Raw genomic sequence first — 23,540 nt, 5'->3', positions numbered from 1 at the left:
AAATGCACTTTGACAGTAATCTTTTAAGAAGAGCATTTAGTCACTTTGAATGTATTGTAATTACTAAAATATCTGGATTGGTCTCCTTTGTTTAACTTATACTTTCCACTTGTTCAAATTGTTACTTATTTTCCCCCTCTCTTTCATTTTCCTTTTTTGGTCTAACTCAATCTGATATATTTGGTAATTGTTTTGGGGGTGGTTTTCCCCTCATTTTCTCCCCTTTAAGAGTTTGGAAGTTATACACTTTTACCCATTAAATTTTACCATTCATATTTAACACAAAAGAATTTCTTCTAAACAATAAAAGAATTTTAGAACACAATTCTGATCAACTGGTAACTGACTTACATGCTACCATTTTTCAATATTTTATTTTTGTCCTTTTTAAACCAAGAAAACAAACGTTACTTCTATTTTATACAGACAATATTTGCTTAGATTTACTTATATTTTTACTTATTTCTGCCAAAACTGCTTCTCCCCATTTTTCCACATCTTAGTTAACGGTATCACCATATATCCCGTGCCGCGGGGTAAAATCTTTGAGGTCATCCTTGATTATTCTCTTTGTCTAGTATTCACAATCCAATCCAATAGCAAATCCTGTTTTGGACACAACTTCAAATTATATCAAAAGTCCAAACATCACCTGACTTTCACAATATCCAAGCTAGTATAAGTCACCTCTATCCTTCATGTTGACTACTGCTAACTGACCTCCCTGATTTTGCTCTTGACCTCCTTCTCCACCGCTCTGCCAGCATTTCCACTGCGCAGCAGCCAGAGATATACATGAATCAGAGCATGTGTTCCTTTGCGCAAAACCTTTCAAGCGTTGCTTCTCAATTAGAATAAAATTATTGTGTGTATGGTGGTAAGGCCAAACCTAGCACCAGCTACTTCTGACAACATCTCTTATGTGTTTTCCATAACTCATTAACCTCTTTCCAGCCTGGCTCATCACTGTTCCTGCACACAGTAATCTAGCGTCAGGTTCACAGCACAGGGTATACCATCTGGTTGGAATATTCAGAACCCACTGCCTTACTTCATTCAAATCTGTGTTCATTACAATACTGATCTCAAAGAGGCCCTCTCTGAATCACACTTTAATAAACAGCACACCACGTCTCATTTTCTTCTATCATTAGAACGCAGGCTCCAAGATGACAGAGTCATTATATTGATAGGAGCTCTATCCCCAGCAGATAGACATCACTGGCATATAAAACCAAAAACTGGTTGCCATAGAGTCATTTCCAACTCATGGCAACCCCATGTGTGTCAGAGTAGAACTGTGCTCCATAGGGTTTTCAATGGCTAACTTTTTGGAAGCAGATTTTCAGACCTTCCTTCCAAGGCTCCTCTGGGTAGACTGGAACAGCCAACTATTTGGTTAACAGCCAAGCATGTTAATCATTTGTACCACCCAGGGACTCCAAACTGGCATATAATAGGTGCTAAATTAACATTTGTTGAATGAATACATAATTGTCTTTGGCTGGGTTCTCTAGAGAAGTAAAAGCAGTAAAGCATATAAATGTATACAGAGATTTGTATCAAGGAAATGGCTCACATGGTTGTAGAGATCGGAACATCAGAAGTTCACGGGTCTGACTGGAGGCTACTGGATTCATGTAGCCATAGGGGCTGATGAACCCAAGACTGGCAGGTCAGACAGCAGGTAAGTTGCTAGCTCAAATCCCAAAACCGGAGGTCAGATGAACAGCAGCCATCTGCAGTATCCGGAGCAACCAAAAGCCTGCAAGCTCTGACAGAAAGTCCACTTATATTTGATGCAGGCCACACCCCCAAGGAAATGCCCTTTCAACTGACTGGCTACTCACAGCAGATCCCATCATGGAGGTTATCCATTACATCAAATCTCATCATGAAGGTGTTCACATTATCATATAACTACCAAACTACATCATAACTGCCAAACCACTGAGAATCATGGCCCACCCAAGTTGACATACAACTTTAACGATCAGAGTCCACCCCTTGTCAACTTGGCACCTGTACATATCTCCTTAAACCATGCACAGGCTCTGAATAAAGAAAATTATAAAGATGTACTTATGCCTAACATGATATAAGGAACACACATACAACCGAATACTACTAGCCCTGTTTACATCTTATATTTTATAACAGAAGAAAACAAAAATATCTGATGCACACATACAAGGCAAAAATACTCTTAACAATTACAGACCTCATTTCAGCAACTGGTCATGTGCTCGTAACTGGTATTTAAAACTACCTTCTTCCACCACTCATTCCATATTCCCTTTGCCCTCAGCAAGCATCTCAGCTGGTTGTAGTTCTTTGACTGGTGGGATGACTCAAACTTTCATTCCTGAATGGTCTGGGCCATTAGTAGTCATGTTGGAATTGGGTTGCTGTAGTTTTTCACTGACTTTAATCACAGGGCATGTTAGCACTGAGAGACGTCCTAAGGGATCTACTGCATTCCAGACATACTCTTCTTTATCTCATTATATAATATCAATCCAATTTCCTCTTGGTAATCAAAATCAATCACATCTGCCAATATGGTAACTCTTTTCTCTGCCTGTTGATCCAGAGGCATAAGGAGACCAAGGTGGGGAGGTGGGGCCAAGATGGCAGAGTAGTCAGACGCTTCCTCTGGTCCCTCTTACAATAAAGACATGAAGAAACAAGTGAGTCGATTATATATGACAATCTAGGAGCATTAAACATCAAAGGCAAAGTTGAGGATCAGACTGAGTGGCAGGGGGAGGGAGAAACAGTTTAGAAGCAGGAAGGAGTTGCCAGGCCTAACCCGGAGAGAGCCAGCACTTTTCAGGCTGGATTGGCTGGTGTGCATGGTGAGGCAACCAGTGGTGCTTGGGAGGAGTTTTCCACATCCCGAGAGACAAAGCGGCAAAGAGTCTACTCGGGCCTCCAGAACCAGTGAAAAGCGGCAATCAATCAACAAAAGATAAGTACATGTGTCTGACCTACAATGCAGAGTAAAAAACACCTCCTTTGGGAAAAACCACTCTCCCATTTACCTGTCCCCTCCCTGCTCTGCACCAGGTCGCAGGCTGGCTTCACCAATTGCCAGATCCCCTGGGCTGAAGTAGGACCAACATGCATCCTGAGCCATTCTCCCCGCCTTGATGAGGGAATAAACAGGAAAAAATAATCTGCCAGCTGGCCTAAGCTGGGAACTCAAGGTAAGCACAGCTTCTTTGTGTAGGCACAGGCATAAGAGGTCCACAGAGTCTGAATGCCTTTCACCCTGGCATAAGCCTGTGTGGGCCCACTTCAACAGCGCAGTACCTCATTACCACAGTACAACAGAGTATATACCTGAAGCCTAACTTCAACTGTATCAGTTATAAGGTAAAGTGGCAGGTTCACGACATTTGACACTCCCCTACCCACTAAGCAGGGTCCTCACCTGCTCCACCCACACCAACTAACCACTCACGACAGGGGTCCAAGAATAAATGGTGCCTCCCAGTCCTTACAACCAACAGCATGGGGTGCACAAACTGGCTGCACCCACCCACCTACCCCCACTAGGGAAAAAGGACACACTTTCCTTCCAAACACTCAGGGGCAGCCGTCAGTCCCCTGCATTGCTTAGCACGTGACCACCTACTGCAGACAGATACCTGTGCCTACACCAATCACCCCTGCCTGCCTAGGACTGTAGGTGAGACCCTACACCACACACTTAGTGACTACCTGGTCACCTGAGATGAATCCATACAAGAAAATAAATGGACTGCTGGGCTCACATACCTAGTAACAGATCTAACCACCTGGTAAGAGGACGTTAGAGCTTCAAAAGAACCAATAATCAAACTAGCTCACAGGAGAAGCCGGTTTGAGTACATCAAAACAAAACAAGAAAGCTAGAACACAGTAAGTAAACATAAAATAAATATAATAACTTACTGATGGCTCAGAGACAACAGTCAGTATCAAATCACATAAAGAGGCAGAACATGATGGCTTCACCAAGCTCCCAAAACAATGAATCAAGAAATTTTCTGGAGAAAAAGAACTTCTTGGAATTACCGGAGGTAGAATACAAAAGATTAATGTACAGAACTCTTCAAGAGATCAGGAAAGAGATCATTCAAAATGCAGAACAATCCTAGTACAGACAAAGCAATAGAGGAATGTAAGATTAGAGAAGAGCATAATGACAAATTTCACAGACTGCAAGAATCCATAGAGAGACAGCAAACAGAAATCCAGAGGATTAACAATAAAATTTCAGAATTAGACAACTCAATAGAGAGACACAGGAGGGGAACTGAGGCAATGGAAGTCAGAATTAGTGAGACTGAAGCTAAAACACTTGACACCAACTTATTTGAGGAAAAATAAGATAAAAGAAATTTTAAAAAATGAAGAAACCCTAAGAATTATGTGGGACTCTATCAAGAGGAATAACCTACAAATAACTGGAGTATCAGAATCGGGGGGACAACAGAAAATACCAAAAGAGTTGTTGAAGATTTACTGGCAGAAAACTTCCCTGATATCGTGAAAGATGACAAGATATCTAGCCAAGATGCTCATCAAACCCCACATAAGGTAGATCCCAAAAGAAAGTCACCAAGACATATTATAATCAAACTTGCTAAAACCAAAGATAAAGAGAGAATTTTAAGAGTGGCTTGGCAGAACCAAAAAGTCATCTACAAAGGAGAGTCAATAAGAATAAGCTTGGACTACTCAGCAGAAACCATGCAGGCAAGAAGGCAATGGGATGACATATATAAAGCCCTGAAGGCAAAAAACTGCCAGCCAAGAATTATACATCCAGCAAAACTGTCTCTCAAATATGATGGCGAAATTAGGGCATTTCCAAATAAACCGAAGTTTCAGGAATTTGCAAAAACCAAACCAATACTACAAGAAATACTGAAGGGGGTCCTCCCACTAGAAAATCAATAACATCAGATAACAACCCAAGACTAGAACACAAGACAGAGCAACCAGATACCAACCCAGATAGGGAAGTCAAAAAAACCAAAGCTAAAACATGGTAAGTTCGGAAACAGAGACATCAATACTTAAAAGATGGCAACATTAAAACAAAACAGGGGGACTAAAAAATGTAGTCATAGATCTTTCATATGGAGAGGAAGTCAAGATGATATAAAGAAATAAAAGAGTGATTTAAACTTAGAAAAAAAGAAGTAAATATTAAGGTAACCACAAAGGAAACTAACAATCCTACACATCAAAATAAAAAACAAAAAAAAAAAATATAGACTCAGCAAATACAAAACCAAAAATGAAAAAGATGAAAAGAAAATGCATAGAGAAAAACGACTTAGCACAAAAAATTAAGAGGAACAAAGAAACTGTGAACAACACACACACACAAAAGACATCAAAATGATAGCACTAAACTCATACCCATCAATAATTATGATGAATGTCAATGGACTGAAGGCACCAATAAAGAGAAAGAGAGTGGCAGAATGGATTAAAAAACATGATTCATTTGTATGCTGCCTACAAGAGACACATCTTAGACTTAGAAACACAAACTAAAACTCAAAGGACAGAAAAAAACACATCAAAAAACAACACTCAAAAAAGAGCTGGAGGGACAATATTAATCTCTGACAAAATAGACTTTAAAGTAAAATCCACCACAAAAGATAAGGAAGGACGTTATATAATAATTAAAGGGTCAATACACCAGGAGGACATACCCATAATAAATACTTGACGTACACAATGACAGGTCTCCAAAATACATTAAAAAAATTCTAACAACATTGAAAAGAGACATAGACAGCTCCACAATAACAGTAGCAAACGTCAATACACCACTTTCGGTGAAGGACAGAACATCCAGAAAGAAGCTCAGTAAAGACACTGAAGATCTTACTGTCACAATCTACCAACTTAATCTCACAGACATACCTAACACTCCACCCAACAGGAGCCAAGTATGCTTTCTTTTCCAACGCACATGGAACATTCTCCAAAAAAGACCACATATTAGGCCATAAAGGAAGTCTTAAATCCGAAGCATTCAATTACTACAAAGTATCCATTCTGACGATACAGCCATAAAAGTAGAAATCAATAACAGGAAAAGGGAAAAAAATCAAACATATGGAAACTGAAAAACATCTTGCTCAAAAACTACTGAGTTACAGAAGAAATTAAGGATGGAATGAAGAAATTCACAGCATCAAATGAGAATGAAAACACATCCTACCAGAACCTTTGGGACGCAGCAAAAGCACTGCTCAGAGGTCAATTCATAGCAATAAATGCGCACATCCAAAAAGAAGAAAGGGTCAAAATCTAAATACTAAACCTACAACTCAAACAAACAGAAAGCAAGCAGCAAAAGAAGCCCTCGGGTGCCAGAAGAAAGGAAATAATAAGAATTAGAGCGGAATTAAATGAAATAGAGAAAAGAAAAACTGAAAGAGTTAATAAGACTAAAAGCTCGCTCTTGGAAAACATCAGCAAAATCGATAAATCAATGGCCAAACTGACAAAAGAAAAACAGGAGAGGAAGCAAATAACCTGAATAAGAAATGACATGGGTGATATCACAACAGACCCAACAGAAATGAAAAGAATCATAAAAGAATACTATGGAAAATTGTACTCTAACAAATTTGAAAACCTAGAGGAAAAGGACAAATTTCTAGAAACTCACTACCTACCTAAGCTAACACAAACAGAGGCAGAACAACTAAATAAACCCATAACAAAAGAAGATATTGAAAAGGTAATTAAAAAACTCCCAAAAAAAAAACCCTGGCCCGGATGGCTTCACTGGAGAATTCTACCGAACTTTCAGAGAAGAGTTAACGGCACTACTACTAAAGGTATTTCAAAGCATAGAAAAGGTTGGAATACTCCAAAACTCATTTTATGAAGCCAGCATAACCCTGACACCAAAATCAGGTAAAGACACCACAAAAAAAGAAAATTACAGACCAATATCCCTCATGAACATTGACACAAAAATCCTCAACAAATTTCTAGCAACAGAATTCAACAACGTATCAAAAAAATAATTCACCATGATCAAGTGGGATTTATATCAGGTATGCAGGGATGGTTCAACATTAGAAAAACAATCAATGTAATCCATCACATAAATAAAACAAAAGACAAGAACCATATGATTTTACCAATCGATGCAGAAAAGGCATTTGACAAAGTCCAACACCCATTCATGATAAAAACTCTCAACAAAATAGGAATAGAAGGAAAATTCCTCAAGATAATCAAGGGCATTTATACAAAGCCAACAGCCAACATCATCCTAAATGGAGAGACTTTGAAAGCATTCTCCCTGAGAACGGGAACCAGACAAGGATGCCCTTTATCACCACTCTTATTCAACATTGTGCTGGAGGTCCTAGCCAGAGTAACTAGGCTAGAAAAAGAAAGAAACGGCATCCAAATTGGTAGGGAAGAAGTCAAAGTATCTCTATTTGCAGATGATATGATCTTATACACAGAAAACCCCAAAGAATCCACAAGAAATCTACTGGAACTAATAGAAGATTTCAGCAAAGTTTCAGGATACACGATAAACATACAAAGATCAGTTGGATTCCTTTACACCAACAAAGAGAACCTCGAAGAGGAAATCACCAAATCAATACCATTTACAATATCCCCCAAGAAGATAAAATACTTAGGAATAAATCTAATCAGAGACGTAAAACATCTATACGATGAAAACTACAAGACACTACTGCAAGAAACCAAAAGAGACCTACCTAAGTGGAAAAACATACCTTGCTCATGGATAGGAAGACTCAACATTGTGAAAATGTCAATTCTAGCCAAAGCAATCTAAAGCCAGAATGCAATCTCGATCCAAATTCCAACAAAACTTTTTAATGAGATGGAGAAACAAATCACCAACTTCATATGGAAAGGGAAGAGTCCCCAGATAAGTAAAGCATTATTGAAAAAGAAGAACAAAGTGGGAGGCCTCACACTACCTGATTTTAGAACCTGTTATGCCACCACGGTAGTCAAAACAGCCTGGTACTGGTACAACAACAGATACATAGAGCAGTGGAACAGAATTGAGAATCCAGAGGTAAATTCATCCACTTATGAGCAGGTGATATTTGACAAGGGCCCAAAGTCCATTAAATGGTGAAAAGACAATCTCTTTAACAAATGGTGCTGGCATAACTGGATATCCATCTGCAAAAAAAATTAAACAAGACCCATATGTCACAGCATGCACAAAAATTAACTCAAAATGGATCAAAGATCTAAATACAAAATCCAAAACAATAAAGATTATGGAAGAAAAATAGGTACAGTTAGGAGCCCTAATACATGGCAAAAACACAATAGGAACGATAAGTAACAATGCACAAACACCGGAAGAGAAACTAGATAACTGGGAGCTCCTAAAAATCAAACACTTAAGCTCATCAAACTACTTCACCAGAAGAGTAAAAAGACAACCTACAGACTGGGAAAAAAACTTTGGCTATGACAAACCCTATCAGTGTCTAATCTCTAAAATCTAGAAGATACAGCAAGACCTCAACAACACAAAGACAAATAGCCCAATTAAGAAATGTACACAGGATATGAACAGGCAGTTTGCCAAAGAAGACGTTCAGGTGGCTAACAGATACATGAGGAAATGCTCCCGATCATTAACCATTAGAGAAATGCAAATCAAAACCACAATGAGATACCATCTCACCCCAACAAGGCTAGCAATAATCCAAAAAACACAAAATAATAAATGTTGGAGAGGTAGTAGAGACTGGAACACTTATACACGTTGGTGGGAATGAAAAATGGTACAATCACTTTGGAAATCGACTTGGCACTTCCTTAAAAAGCTAGAAATAGAAGTACTACACGATCCAGCAATCCCGCTCCTTGAAATATATCCTAGAGAAATAGGAGCCGTCATACGAATAGATATATGCATACCCATGTTCACTGCAGCACTGTTTACAGGAGCAAAACAATGGAAACAACCTAGGTGCCCATCAATGGATAAATGGATAAACAAATTATGGTATATTCACACAATGGAATACTACGCAAAGATAAAGAACAACAAAGAATCCGTGAAACATAACATGGAAGAATCTGGAAGGCACTATGCTGAATGAACTTAGTCAATAAAGGACAAATATTGTTTGAGACCACTATTATAAGAACTCAAGAAAAGGTTTAAACACAAAAGAAAACGTTCTTTGATGGTTATGAGGGTGGGGAGGGAGGGAGAGAGGTATTCACTAACTAGATAGTCGACAAGAATTATCTTAGGTGAAAGGAAGGACAATATACACTACAGGCGAAGTCAGCAGAACTGGACTAAACCAAAGCTAAGAAGGTTCCTGCATACAACAAAACACTTCAAGGGACAGAGTAGCAGGGGTGGAGTCTGAGGACCATGGTTTCAGGGGACATCCAGGTCAACTGGCATAACAAAGTTTATTAACAAAATGTTCTGCATCCCACTTTGGTGAGTGGCGTCTGGGGTCTTAAAAGCTAGCGAGCAGCCATCTAAGATGCATCAATTGGTCCCAATCCACCTGGAGCAAAGGAGAATGAAGAAAACCAAAGACACAAGGGAAATATGAGCCCAAGAGATAGAAAGGACCACATAAACCAGAGACTCCATCAGCCTGAGACCAGAAGAACTAGATGGTTCCCGGCTACCACCAATGAACGCCCTGACAGGGAACACAACATAGAGTCCCTGACAGGCAGGAGAAAAGTAGGGTGTAGAACTCAAATTCTAGTAAAAAGACCAGACTTAATGGTCTGAGACTAGAGGGACCCCAGAAGACATGGACCCCAGACTCGCTGTTTGCCCAAAACTAAAACTGTTCCTGAAGCCAACTCTTCAGACAAAGATAAGAAGACATAAAATGATACTCATTAAGAGTGTGCTTATTAGCTCTAGTAGATACATGAGACTAAATGGCAGCTCCTGTACGGAGGTGAGATGAGAAGGCAGAAAGGGACAGGAGTTGGTTGAATGGACACCAGATATTTGGGGTGGAAAGGAACGGTGTGCTGTCACATTACAGGGAGAGCAACTAGGGTCACATAACAATGTGTATAAATTTTTCTAACAGAAACTAACTTGAATTGTAAACTTTCACTTAAAGCACAATAAAAAAATAAAAGGAGACCAAAGTGGCCAGGTGGCATTCTTAACCTCCAGATCAATGGAATCAGTGATTGTGTCTCCAGGTGGAAGCATTCCTCCATTTTGAACTAAGATCTCTAGACCTGTACAGCATAAGGTCGTGGGGCAGGAAGCAAAAATGTTGCGAACAGGTCACTAGGGGTAATAGTGAGTGGTCCACTCCCATTTCCACCTTGATTCCTGGACCCATGAATTGTGGCTATGCGCGAAACAGTACCGTATATGGGATGCTGGTTTACAGCATATACAGCCTCCTGGAGAACATTGCCCCAACCCTGCAAGGTATTGACACCTAGCTGGCAACATAACTGTGTCTTTAGAAGGCCATTCCATTGTTCTATCAAGCCAGCTGCTTCAGGATGATAGGGAACATGGTAAGACCAGTGAATTCCAAACATGGGCCCACTGCTGTACTTTATTTGCTGTGATGTTAGTCCTTTGATCCAAGGCAATGCTGTGTTGGATACCATGATGGTAGATAAGGCATTCTGTAAGTCCAAGGATGGTAGTTTTGGCAGAAGCATTGCGTGCATTGAAAGCAAATCCATATCCAGAGTAATTGTCTATTTCAGTAAGAACAAAACACTGTCCTTTCAATGACAGAAGCAGTCCAATGTAATCAACCTGCCACCAGGTTGCTGGCTGAGCACCTTGAGAAATGGTACCATATGGGGGACTCAGTGTTGGTCTCTGTTGCTGGCAGATTGGGCACTCAGCAGTGGCTGGGGCCAAGTTGGCCTTGGTGAGTGGAAGTCCATGTTGCTGACCCTATGCATTATCTTCATCCCTGCCACCAGTCACTTTGTTCATGAGCCCACTGGGCAATGATGGGAGTGGCCAGGGAAAGAGGATGACTGGTTTCCACAGAATGCATCGTCCGAATGACTTGACTGTTAAAATCCTCCTCTGCAGAGGTCACCCTTTGGTGAGCATTCACTTGAGACAGAAATACGTTCACTTCTTTGGCTCATTCAGAGAGGTCTATCCGCATACCTCTTCCTCATACCTCTTTTTCTCCATTTTTCCAATCATGTTCCTTCCAAGTTCCTGACCATCCAGCCAAACCATTGGCTACAGCGTAAGAATCAATATACAGTCGCACATCTAGCCATTTCTCCTTCCAAGCAAAGTGAACAACCAGGTGCACTGCTCAAAGTTCTGTCCTTTGGGAAGATTTCCCTTCACCACTGTCCTTCAGGAAGGTCTCATAAAAGGGTTGTAGTGCTGCCGCTGTCCACTTTTGAGTGGTGCCAACATATCGTGTAGAACCATCTGTGAACCAGGCAGGAGTTTTCTCTTCCTCAGTCAACTGATCATAAGGAATTCCCCATGAGGCCATAGGTGCAGACTGGGAGATGGAAGGTAATGTGACAGGAGTGGAGACCACAGGCATCTGGGCCACTTCCTCATGCAACTTACTTGTCCCTTCACGTCCTGCTCAACCCCGATCTCATATATACGACTTCCATTTAATGATGGAGTGCTGTTGTGCACATCCAACTTTATGGCTCTGTGGGTCAGACAACACCCAGTTCATGATGGGTATCTCAGGCCACATGGTGACTAAGTGGCCCATGGTTAAGTATTCAGTCTCTACCAAGGCCCAGTAACAAGCCAAAAGCTGTTTCTCAAAAGGAAAGTAGTTATCTGCAGAGGATAGCAGGGCTTTGCTCCAAAATCCTAAGGGTCTCCTCTGTCATTCACCAATAGGGGCCAGCCAAAAACTCCAAATAGCTTTTCTATCTGCCACTGAAACTTCAAGCACCACTGGATCAGCTGCATCATATGGTCCAGGAGGCAGAGCCCTGTTGCACAGCAGCCTGAACCTGTTGTAGAGCCTTCTCTTGTTCTGGTCCCCACTCAAAACTAGTAGCTTTTTGAGACACTTGATAAATAGGCTGGAGTAGCACACCCAAATGAGCAATATGTTGCCTCCAAAATCCAAAGAGGCCCGCTAGGCATTGTGCCTCCTTTTTAGTTGTGGGAGGGGCCAGATGCAATACCTTATCCTTCACTTTAGATGGAGTATCTCAACATGACCCACACCATTGGATCCCTACAATTTTCACGGAGGTGGAAGGCACCTGAATTTTTGTCAGATTAATTTCCTACCCTGTAGCATGTAAATGTTTTACCAATAAGTCCAGAGCCATTGACACTTCTTCCTTACTAGGCCTAATCAGCATAATGTCATCAATGTAATGGACCATTGGGACGTCCTGTGGAAGGCAAAGACAATCAAGTACCCTGCGGACTAAATTATGACAGAGAGCTGGAGAGGTGATATAGCCTTGAGGTAGGACATTGACAGTGTACTGCTGGCCTTGCCAGCTGAAGGCAAACCACTTCTGTTGGCCCTTTGAAACAGGTATCGAGAAAAAGGCATTAGCCAGATCAATAGCAGCATACCAGGTACCAGGAGATGTATTAATTTGCTCAAGCAATGAAACCACATCTGCAACAGCAGCTGCAACTGAAGTCACCACTTGATTAAGTTTTCAATAATCCACTGTCATTCTCCAAGAGCCATCTGTTTCTGCACAGGCCACATAGGTGAGCTGAATTAGGATGTGGTAGGAATTACCACCCCTGCATTCCTCAAGTCCTTGATGGTGGTAGTAATCGCTGGAATCCCTCCAGGAATGCAGTATTGCTTTTGGTTTACTATTTTTCTAGGTAGGGACAGTTCTAATGGCTTCCATTTGGCTGTTCCTACCATAATAGCCCTTACTCCACTTGTCAGGAATCCTATGTGGGGGTTCCACCAGTTACTGAGTATATCTGTTCTAATTATGCATTCTGGAACTGGGGAAATCACTACAGGAAATTACCACTGGACCAACTGTGAGACAGACATGAGCTAAGACTCCATTAATAACCTGACCTCCATATCACCTCACTGACTGGTAGACCACGGTGACATTCCAAGTCTCCTGGAATTAGTGTCAGTTCAGAGCCAGTATCCAGTCATCCCCAAAAAGTCTGACTACTTCCTTTTCCCCAATGAACAGTCACTCTAGTAAAAGGCTGTAGACTGCTTTGGGGAAGGCTGGGAGAAAGAGTAACAGTATAAGTTTTTGGCAGTGTATCAGAGTCCTTTCACAAGTAGACCTAGCATCCCCTTCATTCAAGGGGTTGTGGGTCTATAAACTCGCTCAAGTCTGGGAATTGATTGAGGGGTCATGACTGTCAATTCTGGTAAATCCAGTTAGACTGCTGTTCGCTTGACCTAGAATTCTTCCACTTGTACAGATCAAGTAAATATTTAGATTTCCTATCTATTTGATGCCTAAGAACACCATGACTAAGTAGCCAACGCCATAAATCCATATGAGTCAGACTATTCTGATTACTGCTTTGACTCGACTGTCTTAGTCATCTAGTGCTGCTATAACAGAAATATCAGAAGTGGACGGCTTTAACATACAGAAATTTATTTCCTCACAGTAAAGTAGGCTAAAAGTCCAAATTTAGGGTATCAGCTCCAGGGGAAGGCTGTCTCTCTCTGTCAGCCTTCTCATCAATCTTACCCTGGACTAGGAGCTCCTCCGCACAGGGACCCTGGGTATAAAGGACGCACTCTGCTCCTGGTGCTGCCTTCGTGGTGGTATGAGGTCCCCGTCTCTCTGCTCGCTTCTCTCTTTTATATCTCAAGAGATTGCCTCAAGACACGATCCAATCTTACAGATTGAGTCCTGCCTCACTAACACAACTGCCACTCATCCTCCTTCATTAACATCATAGAGGCAGGACTTACAACATACAGGAAAATCACAAAATATTGGGAATCATGGCCCCAGCCAAATTGATATAAACATTTGGGGGGGGGGGACATAATTCGACCTATGACATCCACTGTCCATTATGGTAACCACATCTACCTTGTCTGTGTCAACTGAGTGCCACCACTTGGCCCCTACTACCACAGGGTCCGATCAGCCTCATTGGAGTAAGGTCTTAATTCAGTTAGAGCAGTTCCCACTGTCAAATCTGACTTACATGAAATAGCAATCACAGCCGTCTTCACAGATGCTGGGGGTCCCTTCACAAGTTTGTTCCTCACAGTTGTGGTAAAAGGTGTGTCCTCTGGGCACTCTGTGTGTGGGTCTGTGGGTCTAACCTGATAAATCCACTATAACATGCCAATTTCCCTAAGCCTTTGGATACTTTCTTCTACAGTATACCAAGGCAGGTCTGCTACTTCAACTTGATTTAGATTAGGCCACCACATAATCTATGCTTCAGCAACCCAACCAAATGAAATATTAGATTCTTTCCTAACCTCTCAAGCTGAAATATAGAATGAAGAATCTGTGTTTAGTGAGCCCGTATCAATAAACTCAGACTGATCCATCTTTATGTTCCTTGCACCATTATCTACACCCTTAATAGCCATTCTTACACATATTCCACAATTTTCTGTTTGTACATAGAAAAGTCAAGTAGTTCTTTTACAGTGTAGCGTACCTCCTCCTGGGTCACACTTTGTACTTCACCTTTTGGAGCTTGCAGGGACTTAAGTCTAATTATAGGTCTAGAAGCCTTAATGGGTGGTGTGGATGTGTTTTGAGAACACTCAGCAATGTCTTGTAAGGTATCTGCCTCAGGCAATGCACCAGGCAATGACTCAGACAAAGGCTCTTCAGACACAGCTGGGTTAATCTCATCTAAGGGGGGTGGAAGGTTAATGGTTTTACTGGGGAGGGTGGCTTAGCAGACAAAGATGGAGTAATCTCTTCAGATGGGAGTAAGAGGGCTGGTTCTGTTGGCAGGAGTTATTCAACAGAATTTAGGGGCTCAGTGTCCCCAACTTCCTGATTATCCGCCCATATGTACCCATCCCAAGTTTCAGGATCCCATTTCTTCCCAATCAATGCCCTCACTTTAACTTCAGGCACCACTCAAGTTTGGGAATTCAGCTGGCACTCTAATTCAGCCACTCTTACAATAAGACTCTGGGTTTGGTTTTTGGCAATATTAGCTCTGCTGCTACAAGAAGTAAGGCTTTCTTTCAAGGCACAAGTGTAAAACTTTGAGGTAGTTTATGGGGTGCTTGAGCTTTGACTCTGAAGCCCTGAGCTCATCTCTTTCTTTTAGCACTTTGTCTAGCAAAAGTAGGACCAACCAACTAGCTTCCTTATACTTCTCATTATGACAAAACTGTAGAAAGGTATCAAACACACAGTCACCCAGAGCCTCACCTCTCACCAATACTTGATCTATTGCTGGTGATATTTTGCATATTTCTATTGCCACCTCATGCCATGGATTAGCAGCACCCTCTTTACTACTAGAAGCAGAGTCATCAACATCTTTAAGACTAACCAGACTTGAGAATCAATTTAGAAAACTTATCCTCACAATTTTACTTCTCTAGAAACCTCTCTGAGTACCAAATATCTTAGGCTGGGTTCTCTAGAGAAGCAAAACCAGTAAAGCGTATAAATATATATAGAGAGAGATTTATATCAAAGAAACAGACCACACAGTTGTAGAGGCTGGAAAGTCCCAAGTCAGGCTGGAGGCTTCTCCTGACTCAAGTAGATGCAGGGGCTGGTGAATCCTAGATAGACAAGTTAGACAGTAGGCATCTAACTCACAGGCTGCGGAGACCGACATATCCCAAGATTGGCAGGCAAGATGGCAGGTAAGCTGCTAGTTCAAGTCCCAAGAACCGGAGGTCAGATGAACAGGAGCCAGCTGCACGATCCAGAGTGAGCAAAAGCCTGCCAGCCTTGCCAGAAAGTCCGCCTATATTGGATGCAGGCCACATCCTCAAGGAAATTCCCTTTCAACTTACTGGCTACTCAGAGCAGATCTCATCATAGAGGTGATTACATCATTATATGACTGCCAAACTACATCGTAACTGTCAAATCACTGAGAATCATTTCCCAGACAAGTTGACACACAACCTTAACAATCACAGTAATATATGATTAAAAGAAAACAGCTAAAATTGATACACAAAGAATAATCAAGTATCTAAAATGAGACAGGCAAAGATTGGGTTTTTGGAAGAAAAAAAGAGCATCTAGTTATTATTTCAAATGTAATATATATATCTCAAGCATACAAGCCAATTATTCTCAGTCACTTCCAAAGTTCTGGTAACTCTAAAAAAAGGTTTTGAAAATGTTCAAAGATGCTAACATCTGAACTAACTCCTTAGGATCTATTTCTCCCTCGCTATGTACTCACTAACTCACCTGGGTGAATGTGGCATGGGGACTCTTCTTCCAGTATCCATGGCTCATCTCCTTGCTCCAGCATGAAGATAACCTCTGGCTTGGTAACACAATACCCTGGGAAGGGGAAATGACACAGGATTTGGGCCAAGTGGCCTGAGGTTCAGGACCTTTAAAGGAGGACAAAGGTGCGCCTGCACAAAAATCAGAGCTGTGCAAAAATAGGCCTAATGAATATTTCAACAGAGAGAAGAACACAAATATTCTTACAGTACCCAAAAGGGATCAATCAGCTTTGACTCCTGAATTTCAAACTTATAAATCATTAATCACTACAAAGAAACCATCTATATTAGCAACGAAAAAGAAAATGAATTCTTACCCACTGAGACAAGGTGGCTGTAGTTCTCCAGCATCACATCCCTGTACAGGGTCCTCTGAGCAGGATCCAGATGCAGCCATTCCTCCTGGGTAAAGCCCACAGTCACATCCTTGAATGACACTGGCCCCTGGAACAGCACGTTCGTATTTAATTTAAAGTGACTGGAACTGGATAATATACAACATACGTTTATGAACTAATACTTGTCATGTTCACTGTTGACAGTTGAAGAGAAAATGCTACATAGGATGCTTACTATTAATATTACACAGTGGTAAAATGAGAAATCATGGTATCAGGACTCTGCCAGTGCATTAGTTTCTAGAAACTCACACAAAAAATATATGGTCCTCCAGTGTACCAGGAACTGTGTCAATTTCTGGGAATATACAGAAGAGTAAAAGGATAATCCTGCTCTCGAGGAGTTTATAATTTGGTTAGACAACATATTTAAGCATAAACATCTGTATGAGTATTACAGTAGCAAAGCTAGAAGTAGCTGAAAGGTAGAAAGGTAGTTGTAAAGAAGGAAAAAAAGTGAACTTCTATTTTGTACTAACGGACTGAACTTCATTGAGGGTAAAGCTTACAGTCTTGACCCTTAAATCATGTGTTCTTCACAAATATGAGCCAATTACATAAGCAAAGGCATGGAGGCACAAAAATACTTGGTAAGGTAACAGAACTAAAAGTAGCACAATATGATAGGAGAATGGGGATTCAGGTATATTAAGACAATGCCTCACAGACATAACTAGGAGCAAGATTTTACCTAATTGAGGACTGTGAGAATGATGCTATCGCTACCAACAGCATTATAAAAAAGGTAAGGTGGGCAAACTCCACCTTTATCACTAACTGTGTAGCAAGGATCAGCATGAATTCAATTCCCAGCTGCAAGTGGATACAGGCCTTACCACTACTCTCACCAGCCACATCCATGGCAATTCCTCTCTCTGATCCTAACTACCCCAAGTTAGATCACACCTCATCCCCAGCTATCCTGAGCCGGGTCAAAACATCCCTGGCGACCTGTGGCCAAGTCATCCGGGAGTAGCTAGCTGTAGGCTCAGGAGTATGCACAACTCCCTGCACTTCAGATCAGCTGGTCTCCCTCTGTCTCTTGTGACTAGGTCACAAGCTCGAAGAAATCTATCCTTCTTCATCGACTGCCCATGCAGCCTTTATCACCTAGCCACCCATAAGTAGGTCTACACAAATAGACTCTGTACTGTCAGCTGCCACTGGCTCACTGCCCCTGTGGGTTTGTTAATTCTCTATAATAGCTCACAAAATTCATGTAGACTGTTACTTATACTATTACCCATTTATTACAACCAGAAAGGATACAAGCATAGAGACACATCAGGCAAGGTCTGGGAGAATTCCTGGTACTGGGCTTCCATCATCCCCAAGGACGTGCCACTCCCTTTCCTGTAGTTGGACGTTCTCACGGACCCAAGGGGCCCCAAAGAGAGCACTAAAACGTCCAGGTTCCGTAGATATTGGGACCTCAATGAATATGCATGACCTGGGCCTTAATACATAGTTATGACTCATCTAATCAATGAATACGCATGACTGCATTAGGCAGTCCCCCTTCCTTCCTGAAGTTAGTTTGCCAGGCGTGGGGCCTGTGTAGCCCCTACTTGTCCAGCTATTTAGAAAAACAAATGCGTCCTGATTGCTCAGGTTATTTTCAAAAACCAGAGTGAAAGGGCCAAGGCAAGTTCTTTGTCCCACAAGAATTTATTCCTATAGCCTAGGGATTCAAAAATATTTGATCATTTGCCCTTTACTTAAACTTTAAGCACTCATCCAGCATAGCTATTGATAAATTTATATGTATATGAAATCTCCTTCTTTTTTTTAAATATAAATACCTGTATATAGATATGGTAGTATTTCTCACATTCCAATGGATTTTCTTGGGCATTCTCTGTGGCAGTCTTCTCAAAGCATGGTCCCCAGGTCAAAAATATTAGTATCACTTGGGAATTACAACTCAGAAGATTAGATAAGAAACTTAGGGGCAATGAGTTTAAGTTAATGGGGGGAGAAACAAGTCAGAAAAGTAGGGTGAGAATGGTTGCACAACTTGAAGAATGTAATAAACGTCACTGAATTGTACATGTATAGTAGCTGCTTGCCTTAGTGATCCAGAGCTGCTATAACAGAAATACCACAAGTGGGTGGCTTTAATGAACAGAAATTTATTTTCTCACAGTTTAGGAGACTAGAAGTCTGAATTCAGGGAGCTAGCTTTAGGGGAAGGTTCTCTCTCTCTCTCTCTCTGTCCACTCGGGGGGAAGGTCCTTGTTTCTTTTCAGCTTCTATTCCTAGGTTCCTTGACGATCATGTGGCTTCTATCTTCTCCATCTCTGCTTCCTTGCTTGCTTCATATGCTCTTTTATATATCAGAAAAGATTGATGTAATGAGGCGGGGCCAAGATGGCAGAGTAGTCAGATGCTTCTGGTGGACCCTCTTACAACAAAGACCCAAAAAAAACAAGTGAATTGATTATACACGGCAATCTGGAAGCCCTGAACATCAAAAGCAGAGTTGAGGAACCGGACTGATAGGCAGGGGGAGGGAGAGACAGTTCAGAAGCAGCGAGGAGGTGCCAGACCTGAGCTGGTGAGAGCCTTAGCCCTTTAGGCCTGATCAGCACAGGGGTGAGCGGTGAGACAGGCAAGCAGCCGTGTTCAGGAGGCGCGTTTTCCACACCAGGAGACACCCAGCACCAAAGAGTCTACTCGGCCACCCAGAACCAGTGAGAAGCAGCCCTCATCAGCAAAAGATAAGTAATTGCGTATGGCCTACCTCGCAGATGAAAAACACCCCCCTTAGTGAAAAGCCTCTCTCCCATTTACCTCCCCACTCCCTGCTCTGCACTGGGTCCCAGACCAGCTTCAGCAATTGCCGAGTCCCCTGGGCCAGAAGTAGGATCCATCACATGCCCGGAGCCATTCTACCTGTCTTGGAGAGTGAACAAATTAACAAACAGAGGAAAAAAACAGCCGGCTCCCCTAAGCCAGGAACCCAGAGTAGGCACAGCTCCTTTACCTAGGCACAGGCATAAGGGATCCATGGACTTTGAGTGCCTTTGCCCCTGCATAGACTTGTGTGGGCCCATCTCAACAGCATAGGCCTTCATTACCACAGTATAACAGGGTATATATCGGAAGTCTAACTTCAACTGTTTCATCTGTGAAGTGGCAGATTCCTGACATTTGACACTGCTCTGCCCATTAAGCAGGGCCTTCACCTACCCACATCAGGGTCCTGAGGACTGGTGGCTCCACCCACACAACCCAGCCCCCTGTGATAGGGGCCTATGAATAAGAGGTACCCCCCAGTCCTTACAGTCAACAGCATTAGGTGCCCATAGTCCAGTCACAAAACCCACCCACCTATGCGCTCTAGGGAACAGGAACACGCCTTCATGATGGACACTCAGGGGCAGCCGTCAGCCCCACTGCCTTGCACAGAATGGGTCCTCCTGCTGCAGCCAGATGCCAGTGCCTACACCAATCACCCATGCCTGTCTAGGACTGTGAGAGCCTACACCACACACTTGGTGGCTATCTACCTGGGCACCTGAGCTGAATCCATACAGGAGGATTGGGCAGACTTCTGAGCTCACATACCCAGTAACAGATCTAATCAGCTAGTGACAGGTCATTAGAGCTTCAAAGGTGCAAATGATCAAACTGGCTCATACGAGCAGCCCATTTGGGCATATCAAAACAAAACAAGAAGCTAGGACACAGTAATCAAACATAAAATAAATAAATATAATAACTTATTGATAGCTCAGAGACAACACTCAATATCAAATCACATAAACAGGCAATCCATGATGGCTTCGGCAAGCTCCAAAAATGAAGAATTGGAATTACGAGAAGCAGAATACAAAAGACTAACACACAGAACTCTTCAAGAAATTAGGAATGAAATTAATCAAAACGCAGAACACGCAATAGGGGAAACTGAAAAGATTACAGGAGAGCATAATGACAAATTTAACAGGCTGCAAAAATCCATAGAGAGACAGCAATCAGAAATGCAGAAGATTAACAATAAAATTTCTTAAATAGACAACTCAACAGAAAATCATAGGAGCAGAATTGAGGCAATGGAAGTCAGAATTAGTAAAACTGAAGCTAAAGCACTTCACACCAACTTATTTGAGGAAAAACCAGATAGAAGGATTTAAAAAAATGAAGAAACCCTATGGATTACTTGGGACTCTATCAAGAGAAATAACCTACGAGTGATTCGAGTACCAGAACAGGGGAGATAACAGAAAATAGAGAGAATTGTTGAGGATTTGCTGGCAGAAAACATCCCTGATATAGTGAAAGATGACAAGATATCTACCCAAGATGCTCACTGAACACACATAAGGTAGATCCCAAAAGAAAGTCACCAAGACATACTATAATCAAACTTGCCAAAACCAAAAATACAGAGAGAATTTTAAGAGAGGCTAGGGAGAAACAAAAAGTCATCTACAAAGGAGAGTCAATAAGAATAAGCTCGGACTACTCAGCAGAAACCATGCAGGCAAGAAGGCAATGGGATGATATATATAAAGCCTTGAAGAAAAAAAATTGCCAGCCAAGAATTATATATCCAGCAAAACTCTCTCAAATATGATGGTGAAATTACGACATTTCCAGATAAACAAAAGTTTTGGGAATTTGCAAAAATCAAACCAATATTACAAGAAATACTTAAAGGAGTCCTCCAGTTAGAAAATCAGTAATATCAGATAACAACTGAAGACTAGAATACAGGACAGAGCAACCAGGTATCAACCCAGACAGGGAAGTAACAAAAGTAAATCAAAGCTAAAACACTGAAAACAGGGAAACAGATGTCAATATGCAAAACATGAAAACATTAAAATAAAAAAAAGGAATTTAAAAAATGTAGACATAGACTTTTCATATGGAGAGGAAGTCAAGGCGATTTAAAGAAATAAGATATAAAATAAAATATATAAACTTAGAAAAATCGGGGTAAATATTAATGTAACCAAAAAGGAAACTAACAATCCTACAAGTCAAAATAAAAAATTAGAAAAATATAAAGATTCAGAAAACACAAAATCAACAACAATAAAAGAAAATACAAAAAGAAGAATGACTCAGCACATAAAATTAAGTGGAACAAAGAAACTGTCAACAACACACACAAAAAAACATCAAAGTGACAGCACTAAACTCATATCTGTCAATAATCACACTGAATGTAAATGGACTAAATGCACCAATAAAGAGACAGAGAGTGGCAGATTGGATTAAAAAACCCCATCCGTCTATATGCTGCCTACAAGAGACATACCTTACACTTAAAGACACAAACTAAAACTCAAAGAATGGAAAAAATATATCAAGCAAACAACACTCAAAAAAGAGTAGGAGTGGCAATATTAATCTCTGACAAAATAGACTTCAAAGTAAAATCCACCACAAAGGATAAGAAAGGACACTATGTAATGATTAAAAGGTCAATACACTAGGAAGACATAACTATAATAAATATTTACATACCCAATGACAGGGCTCCAAAATACATAAAACTAACAGCACTGAAAAGAGAGATAGCTCCACAATAGTAGTAGGAGACTTCAACACACTACTTTCAGTGAAGGACAGAACATCCAGAAAGAAGCTCAACAAAATGCTACAATAAACCAATTTCATCTCATAGACATATAGGGAACACTCCATCCAACAGCAGCCATGTATACTTTCTTTCCAACGCACATGGAGCATTCTCCCAAATAGACCACATACTAGGACATAAAGCAAGCCTTAACAAAATCCAAAGCATCGAAATGTTACAAAGCATCTTTTCTGACTGTAAAGCCATAAAAGTAGAAATCAACAACAGAAAAAGCAAGGAAAAAAAAATCAAACACATGTAACCTGAACAACACCTTGCTCCAAAACTACTGGGTAATAGAAGAAAGTAAGGATGGAATAAAGAAACTCATAGAATCAAACAAGAATGAAAACACATCCTACCAGAACCTTTGGGATGGAGCAAAAGCACTGCTCAGAGGTCAATTCATAGCAATAAACGTGCACATTCAAAATGAAGAAAAGGCCAAATCGAAATACTAACCCTACAACTCGAACAAACAGAAAGAGAGCAGCAAAAGAAGCCCTCAGGTACCAGAAGAAAGGAAATAAGAACTAGAGCAGAATTAAATGAAATAGAGAACAGAAAAACCATTGAAAGAGTTAATAAGACTAAAAGCTGGTTCTTGGAAAAGATCAACAAAATCGATACATCACTGGCCAAACTGACAAAAGAAAAACAGGAGAGGAAACAAATAACCTGAATAAGAAATGACATGGGTGATATCACAACAGATCCAACTGAAATTAAAAGAATCATAACAGAATACTATGTAAAACTGTACTCTAACAAATTTGAAATCCTAAAGGAAATGGACAAATTTCTAAAATTCACAACCTACCTAAACTAACACAAACAGAGGTAAAACAACCAAATAAACCCATAACAGAAGAAGAGATTGAAAAGGTAATTAAAAAACTCCAGACCAAAACAAGCCCTGGCCCAGAGAGTTTCACTGGAGAATTCTACCAGCCTTTCAGAGAAGAGTTAACACCACTACTACTAAAGGTATTTCAGAGCACAGAAAAGGATGGAATACTCCCAATCTCAGTCTATGAAGCCAGCATAACCCTGATACCAAAACCAGGTAAAGACACCAAAAAAAAGAAAATTACAGACCAA

At 41.0% G+C, this 23,540-nt stretch overlaps 1 protein-coding gene across 2 annotated transcripts in view; it reads right to left on the bottom strand.

The window, feature by feature from the left end:
- The window catches only part of LOC101357941 (zinc finger protein 33B-like), a 75,247-nt gene that overhangs the window by 5,735 nt on the left and 45,972 nt on the right, over positions 1–23,540 (bottom strand). Inside the window, exons 1-4 of one of the 2 annotated variants that reach the window (XM_012559776.2) lie at positions 18,646–18,696; positions 17,096–17,141; positions 16,763–16,889; positions 16,402–16,497 (exon numbers count right to left, since the gene is read on the bottom strand). In XM_012559776.2, the coding sequence (XP_012415230.1) occupies positions 16,402–16,497; positions 16,763–16,796 (130 nt within the window). In that variant the 5' untranslated portion in view covers positions 16,797–16,889; positions 17,096–17,141; positions 18,646–18,696. Of the gene's footprint in view, positions 1–16,401; positions 16,498–16,762; positions 16,890–17,095; positions 17,142–18,645; positions 18,712–23,540 lie in introns of those variants that run through there. The other variant, XM_023725414.1, reaches the window with a different exon arrangement.

This window comes from Trichechus manatus, unplaced genomic scaffold (assembly GCF_000243295.1).
Source record: "Trichechus manatus latirostris isolate Lorelei unplaced genomic scaffold, TriManLat1.0 scaffold00308, whole genome shotgun sequence".
Taxonomy (NCBI): Eukaryota; Metazoa; Chordata; class Mammalia; order Sirenia; family Trichechidae; genus Trichechus; species Trichechus manatus.
Note: the sequence above shows the minus strand (reverse complement) of the source record. Positions and strands in the feature narration are given on the sequence as shown.